This window comes from Aulonocara stuartgranti, assembly GCF_965226115.1.
Source record: "Aulonocara stuartgranti genome assembly, chromosome: 17".
Taxonomy (NCBI): Eukaryota; Metazoa; Chordata; class Actinopteri; order Cichliformes; family Cichlidae; genus Aulonocara; species Aulonocara stuartgranti.
Window position 1 is genome coordinate 12,408,767 of NC_138953.1, and position 14,940 is coordinate 12,423,706.

Sequence of the window (14,940 nt, forward strand, 5' to 3'; positions counted from 1 at the left end):
TCAAAACTGCATGTATTTCTGCAGTGAATCTGCAGAGGGTGAGCACATGTGGCACTGTGAGCATTTATTCTTATATATTTATAAATAATCAGAGGAATATTCAGCCAGAAAACTGGCTACTGCATTTGCATTATGTGCAAGTCAGATACAGGATTTTTTAGTGGTCATAATTTCTTTCAGAGAAGCATTATCTCTGATCAAATTTCTGGTCAAATCTGGTTAAAGCTGAGTTCATACTTCTGCAGAAAGCAGCACAGCATCTGCCAAAGTACGGGTGTCTTCGAGCCAGGATGTAAATCTTGCTCTCAAGTGAGAGAGTTGATTGCTATGTACATGAGTCATGCATTTCAGCCACCATGTCTACTCTGATGCAGATAATTAATGAGGCGCAGCTTAACCCAGGCAGCAAATAGATGTACATTGCCCAGTAAATGTAACTGGGTAAACAATTTATTGCCGTTGTGTATATATGCAATTTTTAGGAGACGCAGTTGGTCGGTTGTAATTTAGACAGCACAGTCAGTTGTGTGACATAAAACAACAATAAACAAAATGAGCAAATGATCTGTAATTAAAAATGTTGAGTCGCAGGGTAAGCTATAATATGGAGCAGTGGGGACAGAACTACCATACTAGAAGTTAGAATTACAGACTTTGGAACTTGGAATATGTCAGTCAAAAGATGAAAATTGATGAAGGCTCTCTTTTAGCTTCTTCAATTTAGAGTTTCTGGTGACAGCAAGTCAAGCCTACAAAAGTCCCAGATTGGGGTTTCAGATATCCATATAAATGGCTTTAAACTATTAATACTCAATAAATTGAAAAGTTCAATTTGGTTAAAAATAACAACAGTTTTGCAGATTTTTGTTTGTAATCAAAATTAGCCCAATAGCCCGACATGAATCAAAAAATACCTTTATAACTAATGTGTACATTTGCCTTTTTTCTTTCTTCTTTGCTCAGTACATTGGGCGGGGAAAAGCCAAATAAAGTGACTTTTTAAAAAAAAGTCTATGTATACACAGCTGACACAATTAACTGGAACAAAACAAGTTAAACATTAGCTCATACTTAGCATCAAACTTCAGTCGCAGTTAAGTTATACATTATAGTTTTATAGTTTTAAACAATAGCATAGTGTATTATTGTGGGGGTTTTTCAAACATAAAGCACCTTGAGCAGACTGTTATTGTGATTTGTGATATACAAAAAGAACTCAATTGAACTGTAAACACATTCACTCTTAGCCACGCTCATGTGTCAGATTAAAAGAAATGTGTAAAATGGTAAAAAAAAAAAAAAAACATCCTGTAAATAGGATCAGAAAACAAATTGGTACTAACAAATATAACAGGAACTATAAATACAAAATCCAGAAGAACTGTTTTCAAATGCATCACTGCAAATAAAATAAACACACTGACAAGATGGGAACCACACCGTGATTAGCACCTTCAGATCCCTGTTACATAAACTTTAAATCAGTGAAATCTAATGTTCCTTTCTGTATCTGGACCAGTTAATTAAAACCTCAAAGCAAAGAGCCATTCACATCTGAAAACCCACCCTTCCTCAGCCAGGCTACCCGTGCAGTACACATTCCAGTCTGATTGGCTTAGCTGTTGGCCCGCAGCCCAAAAGGCGTCTGTATAAAACTCCCTATGTGCTGAAAGGCAGAGTCAGAAAGGAAAAGGAACCCTGGAGTGACTGTGGGTTAACAGGAAAACTGAATTTGTTCTTTACTGCAATTGAAAGCACTGGAAAATGTGCAAAGGATTAGCCGCTTTACCCCAAACCTGCCTCGAAAGGTGAGTACTGAATCATTGCTTACATCTTAATAGTGTGTTGCTGTGATGTGGTTTGGATCCCGCAAAGTTTGACTAAGCTTTGTAACCTGTTTGTGGGAGTTCTGTGCCATTAAAGTTAACAGTATGCACTGGAAAGCACTTTAAAGCAAAAAGAAGTTCACTTTATGAGTTTTTACTTTTGTGGTCTATTTTCTGCCTCCTATAAATTATTTTTAAACAGGCTTTTTGACACAGAGAATAATGTACATGACTTGTTTTAAAGCTTTTATTGTTTTACAGATGAATAGTGTATTGCTTAAGCATTCAAACACTGAAGGAGGTCAGGCATGTTGCTTAATGAGAGAAAGAGAAAAAAAAGTGTGGTAAATACTAAAATAAAAACAAGACCTGGATTTTAGGTTTTGTTCCTGACTTATTTTTTTTTAACAGTTTTAGCAGCTTTGTTTCTGAAGCTGTGTTACACTGATTGTTAAAGCAGATTTTTACTTGTGAGTGTAATGTCAGTGTCCTGTTCAAATATACTACTCTGGTTAGAGGATGACACTTATCACAGTGTCACAATTTGATAAGCATCTGGACCGGACTGTTAGATGTTAACGCGTTGTTGTCCCGTTCTTCTTTCTGTCATTCAGGGCTAAGGAGATCAAGTCGAAATTAGGAGTCTTACTGCAGAAGCCGGAAAATGCCATCGACCTCATCATCCCCTACCCTGAGAAGACTGAAAAGAAACCGGAGAAGCTCCAGAAGTGAGTGTTTTTTCCTCCGAGGGCTGAATGTCTGTGATGTGGGTAGTATTTTCCTGATTATCTGTTAACCAGATAATTGATGGTAAAGCGGGAGAACAGAGCCCCAAGCAGGTACAAGATGTGGAGATCAAGTGAAACCTCCCCAGACATTGAGTGGGCTCAGACGTTGGGAGTGTGACGGTACAAAGCTTGAGATTTCAAATGCATTGCCTTGAACAGACTGTGGTAGTGGAAAAATATGTATGAGATGCTAAATTATGCCGGTTTTTTGTGTTTATTTGTCTTCTGTTACTGTACACCTAGACTTTTGGTGTTGTAAGGGAAACTTTTGCCTTTAATGTTTGTTTTTAACATAATGGAAAATGTTTTAAATAAATTGTAGCATAACTAGACTAGAAAGACCTTGACTTGTGTCAGTAAAAGCATGATGATTTTTTTTTTTTTACCACCTAAAAACCAGCCACAGTGTAGCTTTGAGGAAGGTTTATGTGGCTGTGGCAGAAGCTTTATTTGGGTTTATTTATTATAAATTTGTCTTGCAGCTCCTTTGACCTTTTTGTTTAGTTTGGCTGACAGCAGTCGCAGCAGCTCTCCTGCCTGAGCTGTCAGAACTCCATTTTTTTTCTTATATCATCGAGAAAATCGAATTTATGTTTCGTTATTCCGTAAGCTTTGGTTTGAATTCTTATTATTTATTCTTAACCCTCATTTTTTCTGAAGCACACTTTTTTTCCTTTGTTTTTTTTTAAAGATACAGATTGGGTGTCACTCACTAGCTATTCCAACTATTTTTCCCCCATAAAAAAAAGCAGGCTGCTTTGGAAATGCTCCCTAAAAAGGTGACTGGAAGGCAGCATTGTTTCACAATCTGACTTCTTTGTCCAATTTCTTTAATAAAAGTCCACTTTGAATGAGTTTAAAGTTGGAGCTCAGTGGAAATGACGGGGAAAGATTCAGACATAGACGGTCTATTTTTCCTCTGCAGAAATGTGAAATCTTATAGTGCAAACTCAGTTCAAAAGCTTTCATCTGGCTTTTTTCAGACAAGGACAATACAGTACAATACAATGTGTTTGAATATTTATAGCCTGTTTTCTGAAGCTGTCTGGCAACAGTTCGTCAGAGGTTTACTTGGTGTCTGTTGACAGTCATTTTTATTTTCCCCAACCATTTTCAAAGGAAAACAAGGCAAACACTAAAGAATTAAAGAAGCATTTTTTTTTAGGTCTGAGCCTTAATTATTGTGATTATTAACACCTGTGTTGATCAACAACGATCTACATCTAACCGGCTGCTTTAAAAAAAGAGTCTGAGTGAGATTTCTCAAGTCAAGGATTGTTTTGGGTTGGATCAGCACTCATGTACAAAGGTGTCTGTACAGTTATTCAGTGAGAAGGCTGAAATGTTTCCTGATTATTAATAAATACATACATTTTACCTTTACTGCCACTTAGCAGTCTCTGCATTGTGCAGGAAGCAGTTTTGTACCATAAGTTTACCTTAATAACTGTTTTTTTGCAGTTTAAATTGTAAGCTTCAAGCACTAACAACATGGCAGCTAAAGACCGTAAAGAAAGCCTTCTTAGCTCCTGAGGTAAGTTTTACACTGTTTTTCCTCCTGACTGAAAAGAGGTGTTTTTGTGCACACAGGCCTGCTCCTGAAGAGGCTTCTCAATGGCGTGAGAGTCTGGACCGGGTCCTGAACAACAGCTGTAAGTCAACCCTCTCTATTTCTCACACTTACACTTTCTTAACCAGAAAGCTCAAGCTGAACGTTTTGTTGCGTTTCTTGTTGTTGCCTATTTTTTGTAAAAGGCTGAGTTTTATTTTTTTATGTGACATCTGTGGCTCGAGAAGTTGGAGTGGATTGGAAAGTCTCCTCCAGTACACATGTTCAAGTAGTGCCCCTGACGTCTCCTTATAAATGTGTGTGTGGCAGATAGAAAGGGTGTTAAGTAAAGCACCGCATGAATAGGTGGATGTGGCTGTTACTAAAAAGTGTTTGGTCTCTAAAGTGTTTTTTCAAAAAAAAATAAAGAAAGTTGTTGCTTCTTGATATTGGACCTCACACGTCTTTCAGTTTATGTAACAGCAAAGCCAGAAATGCACACCAACAATTCTGCTTTCTGAAATCCCAAAATTGAACATTTTCCAAGTAAAGTTACCCTTTTACGTGCACCACACAGTGAATTTGCTTTGTTGTACTCATAGAGAAGCCTGAAGAACATCATTATTTTCTTCTGTCCAAAGCTGTCATTTCCATTATGTAAGAGCTATCATTGTAGTTTAACTTTAATCAGTGTCAAAGGGTGAAAACATGCCTTCTTTGAGGTCTGGTGTCTGTCTGCAAGACAGTTTAAACAGAAACAGTACAGCTAGCAGGCTTTGGTTTCCATGACAGCAAACGTGTGTGCTTAAGACCTACATGTGGCCATGGTGTTTTAATTGGATAAGAGAGATGGTGACGATAAGGTTTTGATCTTTATCTCATCCAATATTATGTGCTCACTCTGCATGGGTTTACAGTACACTATGGGTAGCAGGAGCTTGGTGAAATATGAATAAAAAAACCTTTATATAACATCTTTAAATCTTTAAAAAGGGGATAAAATGCATTTATCTAATTATATATCTATCCAAAAAAAACACATAATACACATAATGAAATAGTTTGCAGGGGACAGAGTTATATAAAGAGAGTTTTTGGCATAGATGCTGAAAAATGTAAGAAGAAGGGAAAGGAATATTTACAGTCACTATGCGCAGCAAACACTCAATTTCTGGCTCGGCTGTTTACCTCGCAAAGTGAACAGAAAGCCTGAGAGCCTGCAAGACTGATGATTAACTCTAATGGTTAGCGGTATTTAGTACTACGTGTAAACTCCCCAGCTAATAAGTCACTTAGGTGGCCCCTGCGCATTAAAACAAACCCTAGATACAGATGTTGCTGATACGTGAACAGAGAACCATTTCCTCTACCGAGCTCAGTGGAGTGGCAATGAACCTTTCTAAGTGGCTCCTTCAGCACCGTCTGGGGCAGAGAGATGTACGTTCCTCCAGTGTTTGTATGCTTGAATAAATGTGTATACCAGCCCAGGAAGGTTATGGGTGTTTTGGTTACATCTCTAGGGAGCAGTCTAAGTGATTCCAGCAGCACTGATTTATTGCACAGTTGCCGCAAACTGTCACACCGTGATTATTTATCTACATGATATTTTGCATTAACATTAGTCTTTATGGCTTTTCCTTGTTAAGTCCCCTGGGATTGTAAATGAATTATTTTCTCTCATGCACAGAGATACACTCTGCCCCCCACAACCCCACCACCAACGCCCTCGCACAACAGTCAATATTATGAAGAAAATACATAATGCATAACTACCTGTAAAAAAGGAAAAAAAGATTACACTTGACATAAAAAGGGTTTAATTGGTGGCATAGTATTTTGGTTTAAATTACAGTAATTTCATTTTTAGGGGTTTTGTTTTTAAACGTGTTGCTGAATAATTCACTTGCTATCAGCAAGAAGGTTCACTGGAGCTTAATAAAACTAATTTCATGAGTATCGAGTCAAAGGCAGATACACAAACACTAAACACGAGGCTGTGTTCTTTGGTCGCTGCAGCTCTCATTTACAAACTTGTGCCTGTGCATGTGCGCTTTGCTTTTTGTGTGCCCTTGTACTCGTTCCAAAAAAGACAAAAAAAGAAAAAGCAACAACTTGATTAGGACTCTGAGCTATTTTTAATCAAGCTAGCCATTTAGATTGAAGATAAAGGCCTGAGGCCGCAGCAGAAAGCTTATCATTTGCAGCATATGCCTGTATAGACAATGGGACCTTTTGCAGGCATTGTGTTGAGCTACAATGGCCTTCGGGGAAATGAGTGGCTGTTTTATCAAGCTTTAGTTTGGATAATTATTTTGTGATAACCAAAGTGCTTTTATATTTGTCCATAAATAATCAATTTGTTACTTTTTGACATTCCTGAAAGGTAGTTGTCTAAATGTTTATAAAGTTGTGGGGGCTTTTTTTTAATTGTTTGTGGATTTTTTTTTTAAAGGTATGAGGTAAAGCCCCACTAAATAACATACACCATCCATCCGCTTTTAATCAGTAACAACAGAAATGCATTGTAATCTAGGCACAGTTTACATTAATTCTGTCAGCTTCTTAATCATGTAAAGTCCTATTTAGACATGGAATGTGTAACATTGGCAGTTTCATTTGTCAAATAAAGGCTTTTGAAACTGAGGTGTCTGCTATGTAATGCTTTAATTATGGTTTTAGTCAGGAGGGGAAAAACAGACGTATGACAAATGGAAAACAGGTAGCAGTTAGAAAAGTATAGGTGGACTGATATTTTTCTAAAAAAAAACAGCAACAGTGGTCAGTTATTGAGGGGTTGGTGGGGGGTGGTGGGGGGTTTAGGATTTAATTCATGAAAAATGCCTGACCTTTTCTAAAAGACGGCATGGTTGTCACCCTCTCCCTGGAGTGTGGTAACAGAAAGTAGAGGAGTAACCACAGACATTATACAAAAGACTGACATAGCCTCTGTGACATCACCCACTGCATTGAGAAAAACAGCCTTGAAGCACTGACTTAGTTTTATGTCACTGCCAGCTTTTTGCAGGGGGAGCCAGAAGTGTCCATATTTGGACAAGGGGGAGGTGTGCAAAGTTAGCACAAGCTGGATCCACAGACTTATGTGTCACATAACAATAATTTGGGAAAAATCATACAAAAGACACCAACATCACAAACATGGTTGAAAGGTCCAGTTCAGTGACTTGGGTGAGGAAGTAATCAGCAGACAGCTAGTCAGCACACACCTGTCACTTGGCATTAATATGCGAGCAGCAACAGGCTCTCAAGTATTAACAAGTCTTTTTAAGCCTTCATAAAATTTAGCCCAGCTCTGCAAAAGCAGTCTAGTGGGAAATTAGCCACAGAGACCAGAATCAGCTAAAAACGTGCTATTGTGAGCTTAAACATTTGGATCTCTGTCCTGCATTTGATTCCCCAAGTTTAGTGAAAATTAACAAAAAAACAGTCTTTCATACATAAAACCATGACTCTGGGACTCTGGCAATAGATCCTTTGGGCCTTGTGGGCTGAAGGTTGGGGCCTTTGTGGATCAGACTTATTTCAGTTAATATGCAGTGGGATTAGTCTTTGGAAAATCTAGAGGCTGAGTCAACACTCCTTTTGAACCATTTCTTGTGCTCATTGAGTTGTTCGGAAACAGTTTCTACTGTTTGACAAGGAGTGTTGTTCTGCAAGAGTAGAGTCTGTCATTACTGCCGACTGTGTCTGGGTTTGCACATGGATTTTAGCATTTTTAAATGAAAGAGCATTAAAGAGCTGATAAGTAGATCCTGTCACTTTAGAGAGGATGTGCTCTTAGAGACAACCTAAGTGGCTACATTTTTTAGCACGAAACATTGCTGCTTGGGAATGGAGGAGTTTCTCCTCTACAATCCAAATTATTAGCTTTTCCTAAGTCTTGGCTGCCATCCATAACAAACTTCAGGGCTCTAGACTAACTTTTTGCCATGGGCGTACCGGTACGCCTAACTTTAAAAAGTTAGGTGCACACAAATTTTATAATAATTTATATAATATAATGTGTTTTTCTGGATACACTGTGCTTTTTCAGCTTTCAAAGATTGATGACACCGTGTCAGAGCACTGGCTATGAATTTCAGAAGGATCAGGCCTTAACTTAAAAGAAAAGTTAGCAATAGTTCTTTTCCTATTACAGCTACATCCACTTCTGTCGTGCCTAGGCTGCTCACTAGGGCTGGGTATCATCACTGATTTCTATAATCCATTCGATTCCGGTTTTCAAAGTCCCGATTCAATTCAATTTAGCCTCAGACAGTCAGAAATATTATAATTCTGATCATTTATCAGTACTGACTTCATCAGAATTGTGAACATCACAGCAGATGCCTTTGTGTGAAAGTAACTGAGAATAAAACACAGAAAAACATGAAGCTGATTTTCCTGGTCTGGCTTTTTATAGCAGATAACCTTAAAAATATTCTACAATGTTCTGCATATAAAGTTTAAATTTCTTCAGTATTGAACAACAGAAAAAATAGCCTTTCTTGTCGGAGGTCATTCAAGTGAAAAAAAGAAAAAGAAAAGAAAAAGACAGCAGCCGACAGCGCTGTAAACAACGGTAGACTGGTGGGTAATAAGCGAATGAATAATACAGAAAACAGAGATTGGAGACGGGAAACTGTTCTTGAAGTACAGAGAGAGATAGAGAGAGAGCTAGCTGTGCATGAAGTGTGATTTTAATAGTCGTGGAAGCAAAACAGCAAAATTCATGACGACATTGATCAAATGTGAAGCGCAGTTTGCTGCTTCTTTTGCTGCTGGCTCAGTGAATTTTGGTTGGAGAGAGACAAAACCTGCAGCTCAGAATCAGCGCAAAAAAGACATAATCACAGCACGGACCGGACGCATCAGAACCGCTAAGCTCCGACAGCGTGTCCGTCTACGGGCCGTCGGGTGAGAAAGCCGAGAAAGACAAAGTTGATTCTGATGCGTCGGGTCTGTGTTTACGTCTTTGTGTGGAATCCGTGTACCTGCTCTCATCTGCTGTTTGGTTGTTGTTGAAATGGTTTTGTGAGCTTTAATCTGAGAATCTGGCGTTTCTGGCAAAACACAGTTATATTTAAAAGTCGATTCAGGATTTAATTAATTGATATCGCTTTATTCAAGCTACTCACCTCCCACTGCCACCTGCACTTTCAACTGGACCACGGCCAATCAGAGAAGTCCCGCCCCTGACTATCTCTGATTGGTTTAGTCCACGATAGGGGCAAAATGTGTGTCTGTTGTTGACCACAGGGAAGGTTGCAGTTTTTTGGGGGGTTTTTTTGCTACCCGAACAGTTGGTCGCACAGGTGCAACCAAATATTTTGTTTTTAGTCGCACCACTGAAAAATTTGGTCGCATTTGTGACCAAATTGGTCGCACTCTAGAGCCCTGCAAACTGAATAAAAACAGAAGTCTTTATTTTTTCATTGGACGCAAACAGTTTTCTCACAAGTTATATTAATGGTGGACTCAGAACAACCCATGTTGAGTTTTTTTCTTTGTTTTTGTTATCAGTGTTCCTTATCAATGTCACCATTGCTAGAATGACATTGGAGCTTTCTGTTCCTTTAATTTATTTATTTTTTGTTTGTTTGTTTTTTTACGTACAGTCATCAAATAAAAAGAAATGATACATTATAGCACATGTAAGTCCCTTTCTTTCTACATTGCTGTATGTAAGCTGTTCTCTAATTAGTCCCTTTTTGTAGACAAAAGCTGTTAATAAGCACAGTGGTTGATGATATAATACTGTGATTTGCAGAGATCCTTTTGTACTGTTCTGACATTTCACCTTAACAGCTGACTCCTCTGTATCGTTAGTAAATTGAAAGTCTCTTCATTAAGTGACAAACTTGGAACCCATTTCAAAATAAGATGCGTTTTGTATGGTGTTCATTTCCAGTTTTAACTTTGTAGTCTTTGCGGGAATATGACATTACCCATATTCTTGAGCCATGTTTGAAGTGTAACGGATATACTCAAATCATGTTTAGTTTGACTTAGACTGTCACTGTAACTTAACTGAAGCTTACAATTGCCAACATATTTCCTCAGTGAAGTGCATACCAGGAGAGAGATTTTGATAACAACCTGTGAGTCTGTATCCTATAACATATCAGTTCATGACCTTCTCTGTCGTGTCTCCCTCTATCAGATGGTCTGTCTGCCTTCCGTAGCTTCCTGCAGTCTGAGTTCAGTGATGAGAACATCGAGTTCTGGATGGCCTGTGAGGATTTCAAGAAGACCAAGAACCCAGCGAAGATGGCTGCCAAGGCAAAGAAGATCTACGAAGACTTTATCCAGTCTGAGGGACCCAGAGAGGTCAGGCACTCATGTCACTTCCCTATCCCTACTCTTTCATCAGCTCAGCCTCATAAAGATGATAGATAGTTAATCTTCAAATTAATCATACATTGCTTGTTTCACAAAGTGGAAACTGATGCTTGACCTCTTACTTTAACACTCTCCATACTCTAAGTATTTCATGTGTTCACAGTATGTTCCAGGTCAAACTGACCCAGGACAAGATTTCCATAATGACTGTCTATGCTGAATTCCAAAGCACAGATCTGTTTGGAATGTAAAAATAGTTTATCTGACATTATTAAATGACTCATTAATCCTGTATCCTAAGTTGAGAGTGAATTTGTTTTTGATTTCACAATGCCAAAGTACCATCGCTACAACCTTCAATTATTAATATAATTCATTACGTTAAATTATATCATTTTATATTAACATTATTTTATACTTAATAATGATATAGGCAGCATGGTGGAGTTAATAGTGCTATCCCAAAACAGCAAGAAGTTTCCTGGTTTTAAACTCGGCTGGGTCGTTTCTGTGTTTGTAACTTCTCCCCCGCCTGTGTGGGTTTTCTGTGCTCTGCCTGCCTTCCACAGTCCACAGGTTCACAGTTTCAAGACTGACTAAGAACATTGTTTGCCACAATTTGAGGCATACTGGTGGATCTAAATAGATACAGGTTAAATTTGACTCAGAACAGCCTTAATGTACAAATATTTGCAGCATTGGTACAACTGCATAACTTTTTTGCATATTTTAATCTTTGCGTGTTTGGGCCACTTAAGGAAAATCCATCAAACCAGGCTAAGAATGATTAAGTAACTTCTGAAAATAATAAAAGAAAAGTTAAAAAACAAAAAGCAGGAGAATGACAACCAAAACACATAGCACCCTAGATTAGCAATCACTCCACAGAGAGCTGTATATAATATATATAAAATTGGTTAGAGGCAGAATTCAAATTGCATTATTTAGAAACAAAAGCATAATATTCATCAGCCTTCTATAACCAAACTTTTTAAAACTGAGAATCAATCCAGCATTTGGAACAGTGGTAATTCTTCTCTTTTGCAACAAAGAGAAAGAAGAATCATTTATCTGTTGCTTTTATCACCATTGGTACACTCCGTAACTAACATGGAGAAAACCATGACTGAGTCTTCCAAGTGAGTTTTGAGTGAACAAGTTTTAGAAATACTTGTTTTTATTTCATAAGATCTACCTTTTTGATCAGAATGACCTTATAAAATTAGAAATAACAAAGACTGTAGCCTCTGTGACATCACATTTAAGTGTAAAATTTCAGGTTATTGCCGTTACCGTCTTGGCAAACATATTTGCATGAGAGGTTAGACTAGATAGAAACAGATGCCTGCCTGTTAGTGCTAACATATTAAAATATTACTCGTATTTTCACCCGTATTTTATATCAACTTCTCTTATTTATCCTAGTTTTACTTGCTTCTGAGAGAATTTTGGTTTTTTGTCTTAAATCTCTCTAACAGGTCAATATTGACCACTTCACCAAGGATGTGACCCTGAGGAACTTGGTGGAGCTTTCCCCTTCAACCTTTGACCTGGCCCAGAAGAGGATCTATGCCCTCATGGAGAAAGACTCCTTTGGCCGTTTCCTCCGGTCTGAGCAGTACCAGGAGCTCCTGGTCAACTAAATTGAGTAGCTAGGGCAGGGGTGGGTAGGTGGGGAGATTTTAAACAGTAGCTAGATGGTTTGAAAAAAAGAAAACTAATGAAGAATTTCGATTAAATATTTATAATAAACTACTGTGTGTGTGTGTGTGTGTGCAAACTATAATCTGGAAGACTTTTGTTTTCCAAAATCCAAATTGTGAATGTCATAGATATTACATTTCAAAATTACATTTTGAATTCAGCTAAAGTGAAAAAAATGCCTTTTGAAATAGCCCCACCTTTCCACCCACCCACCCCCGCACACACACGCACGTTCCTAAATTTGGACTCTTAAACTTGATGGTTTCCTAGCATGACCTCAAATGTAAATCAAAATTTCCTTTGAAAAAAGTACAGGGATGCACCAACACACACCAATATACACACTAAATCTATATCAAAACATGTAAAAGTAATCTCTATGGAAACCAGACAAATCTTTAACTAGGTCAGAAAGTTAGTTCTTCAGTTTGGGATTTGAAAATCATTCTTTTGAAAAAATCCCTTATAAACATAACCTAACATATACTTACTACTTGCATCACAGTGTTGGAACTTTGTCAGACAGATTTATCATTATGTGTAAGCTGGGCCCCATTGTTTACCATGCACTTTTGACACATGGTGGTAGCATGAAAAAGTAAAAGAGATGGAGGAAGAAGATGAGAAGTTTATTGTCTCTGACCTGCTCCATTTGGTCTGAAAAACTAAGGCATTCCAAATCTATAAAGCTGAGTAACTGGAGAAAAATGAGTATTCCCCTACTGTAGTTGTACAAAGAAGTTGCTGGAGGTTGCTAACAGTCATTATTAAATCGATTGCTAAGGCCTAGTCACTAAAATCTAACCACACGCATTGGTATTGCTTTCCGTTGCTAAATGACATTAGTTGCAAAGAGCTATAAATTGCTGCACCAATAACCTCCTTCCATATCTTTGGTCAATAGTATATTGCTGCGGTTCCAACATGAATACATGCATGGCGCCGACTTGGCCTCAAACACTCACCAATTACTCATTATGCAGTTGTGAAACTCTGAACAGTGTGACCCATACCGGAAACATAGACTGTTTGCCTTGAAAGCAAAAGTGACAAGACACAGCTTTTACTTTGAAATGGAGTAGTGCCTGTTTCAAGTTTCCCTACCGCTCAGTGGTTACATAGTGAGTGTTTTCAAAAGAAAGAAAAACTGTAAACCAAGTCACAAGTTTAAGATAAGACGATGAAAAACATTTTGCAGTTTTGCTTTTATTAAAAAACCTCAAGATTCACCTTAAATGTACAACAATGTTAAATCATTTTAGAAGACATTAAAGTTTTATCCAGAAAGATGTGACTGTGATATGTGAAGTGTTTTGTGATTTCCCCCCCTTAAGACCTTATTGCATGGAAAGTAGAGCAAATGACTTTTTAAAAGGTAAAACAAAGGGAAATTAAAGTGGAACGGCAGTAAAACAGTTGGTTGTTTTGAATCAGTTGATTGCCTGAATAATTTGTAGCATGGACCAAATACTTTGTCTTTTTAATAAAAGAATATCTCACATAGTGGAGTACTATCAATGCATGACTAATATTTATCACATAACCTATTTTCTATTTTGGTTCTGGTCTGTTATCTCACCCTCACATAGATATAAAAATGTGGATTTTCACTACACCCAACCTTTTGGTTGTAATGTATCCTGTGTGAGCCATCCTTGAGGACAGTGCTGGCTAGTTGGCTAAGTGGTGGAGCTCCTTGTCTACCACTTAAGTGCAAGTTGCTAAGATGGGAAAATCAAGTAGGAGGGAATCTCATAAATAGAAGTGAACAGAACAGTGGTTTCATACAAAGAAAGATCTTTTTCCCATGTCACAACACCAAAGCTGTACTGTATGTATGCAAGCCAAGTCAATAAAAAGGTCCAGATCTGCTTTTAGTGTAAATTTACTTTTGAAAAACATGGGAAACTGATCTTGCATGTTTTCAGCACTAGACAATCCCTCAAGTGGCTAATGAGAATGATCTTATGATAAAGAATGGAGCACACAGTTAAATCCTAAAATCAAAGTGTAATGTTAGCAACATTTATAGCAGCATTACAAATTCAAAAATATATGCAATATCAGTTGATAAAGCCAACCTTATATGTACTTTCCTGTTTCAGACTACATTTTATACTTTCAATCACAAGTTATTTGTCACTCTTCTATCCTTAAGAGTATTCACCAACTTACACAAGACTATGCTACAATGAGATGTAATGTTGGATTTGGTGTTGGTGTGTAATGTTGAAGTGTCTATGATATATGCATTTAGTTAAATGTAGCAATCGTTGAGTGTGATGATATTTACTCTTGATTTATGTAATAACCAACAGAAATATAATTATATAATCAGCATTTATAAGTCCTTATTGTTCCCAAAAATTCAAATATATCACAAAAGAAAAAAGAAAAACTAAAAATTGTGCCGATCTGGACATCAGGCGTGATATATTTTCTACTTTTTCAGCTTATCTGAATTTCTAAATGTGTTATTATGAAATGCATCGGACCACCAAATTGACAAAGATTCCTTTCAGGTTTAAAGAGAAATGACAAGGATTCATGATGGCACAGATTAGCCAGTCTGGTGTCATAACCTGAAGAGTGAGAAGTCATCAATCAGCATCATAGAAAAAAATTAAACAAAATTAAAATCAATAAGGGCTTTAATGGTGCTGACAATGCATTATTGGATGTAGCTTGCATGTACGTTTTGGAGTCAATCACATAAAAATATATATGCACACAA

At 37.5% G+C, this 14,940-nt stretch overlaps 1 protein-coding gene across 1 annotated transcript; it reads left to right on the forward strand.

Moving 5' to 3' along the window:
• The first annotated feature begins 1,672 nt into the window (after positions 1 to 1,672).
• LOC309692177 (regulator of G-protein signaling 5-like) lies at positions 1,673 to 14,940 on the forward strand. The gene is made up of 5 exons (XM_082510420.1): positions 1,673 to 1,808; positions 2,441 to 2,554; positions 4,205 to 4,266; positions 10,324 to 10,490; positions 11,981 to 14,940. The coding sequence occupies exons 1-5, from the start codon at positions 1,765 to 1,767 to the stop codon at positions 12,143 to 12,145; spliced, it is 552 nt and encodes a 183-aa protein (XP_082366546.1). The 5' UTR covers positions 1,673 to 1,764; the 3' UTR covers positions 12,146 to 14,940.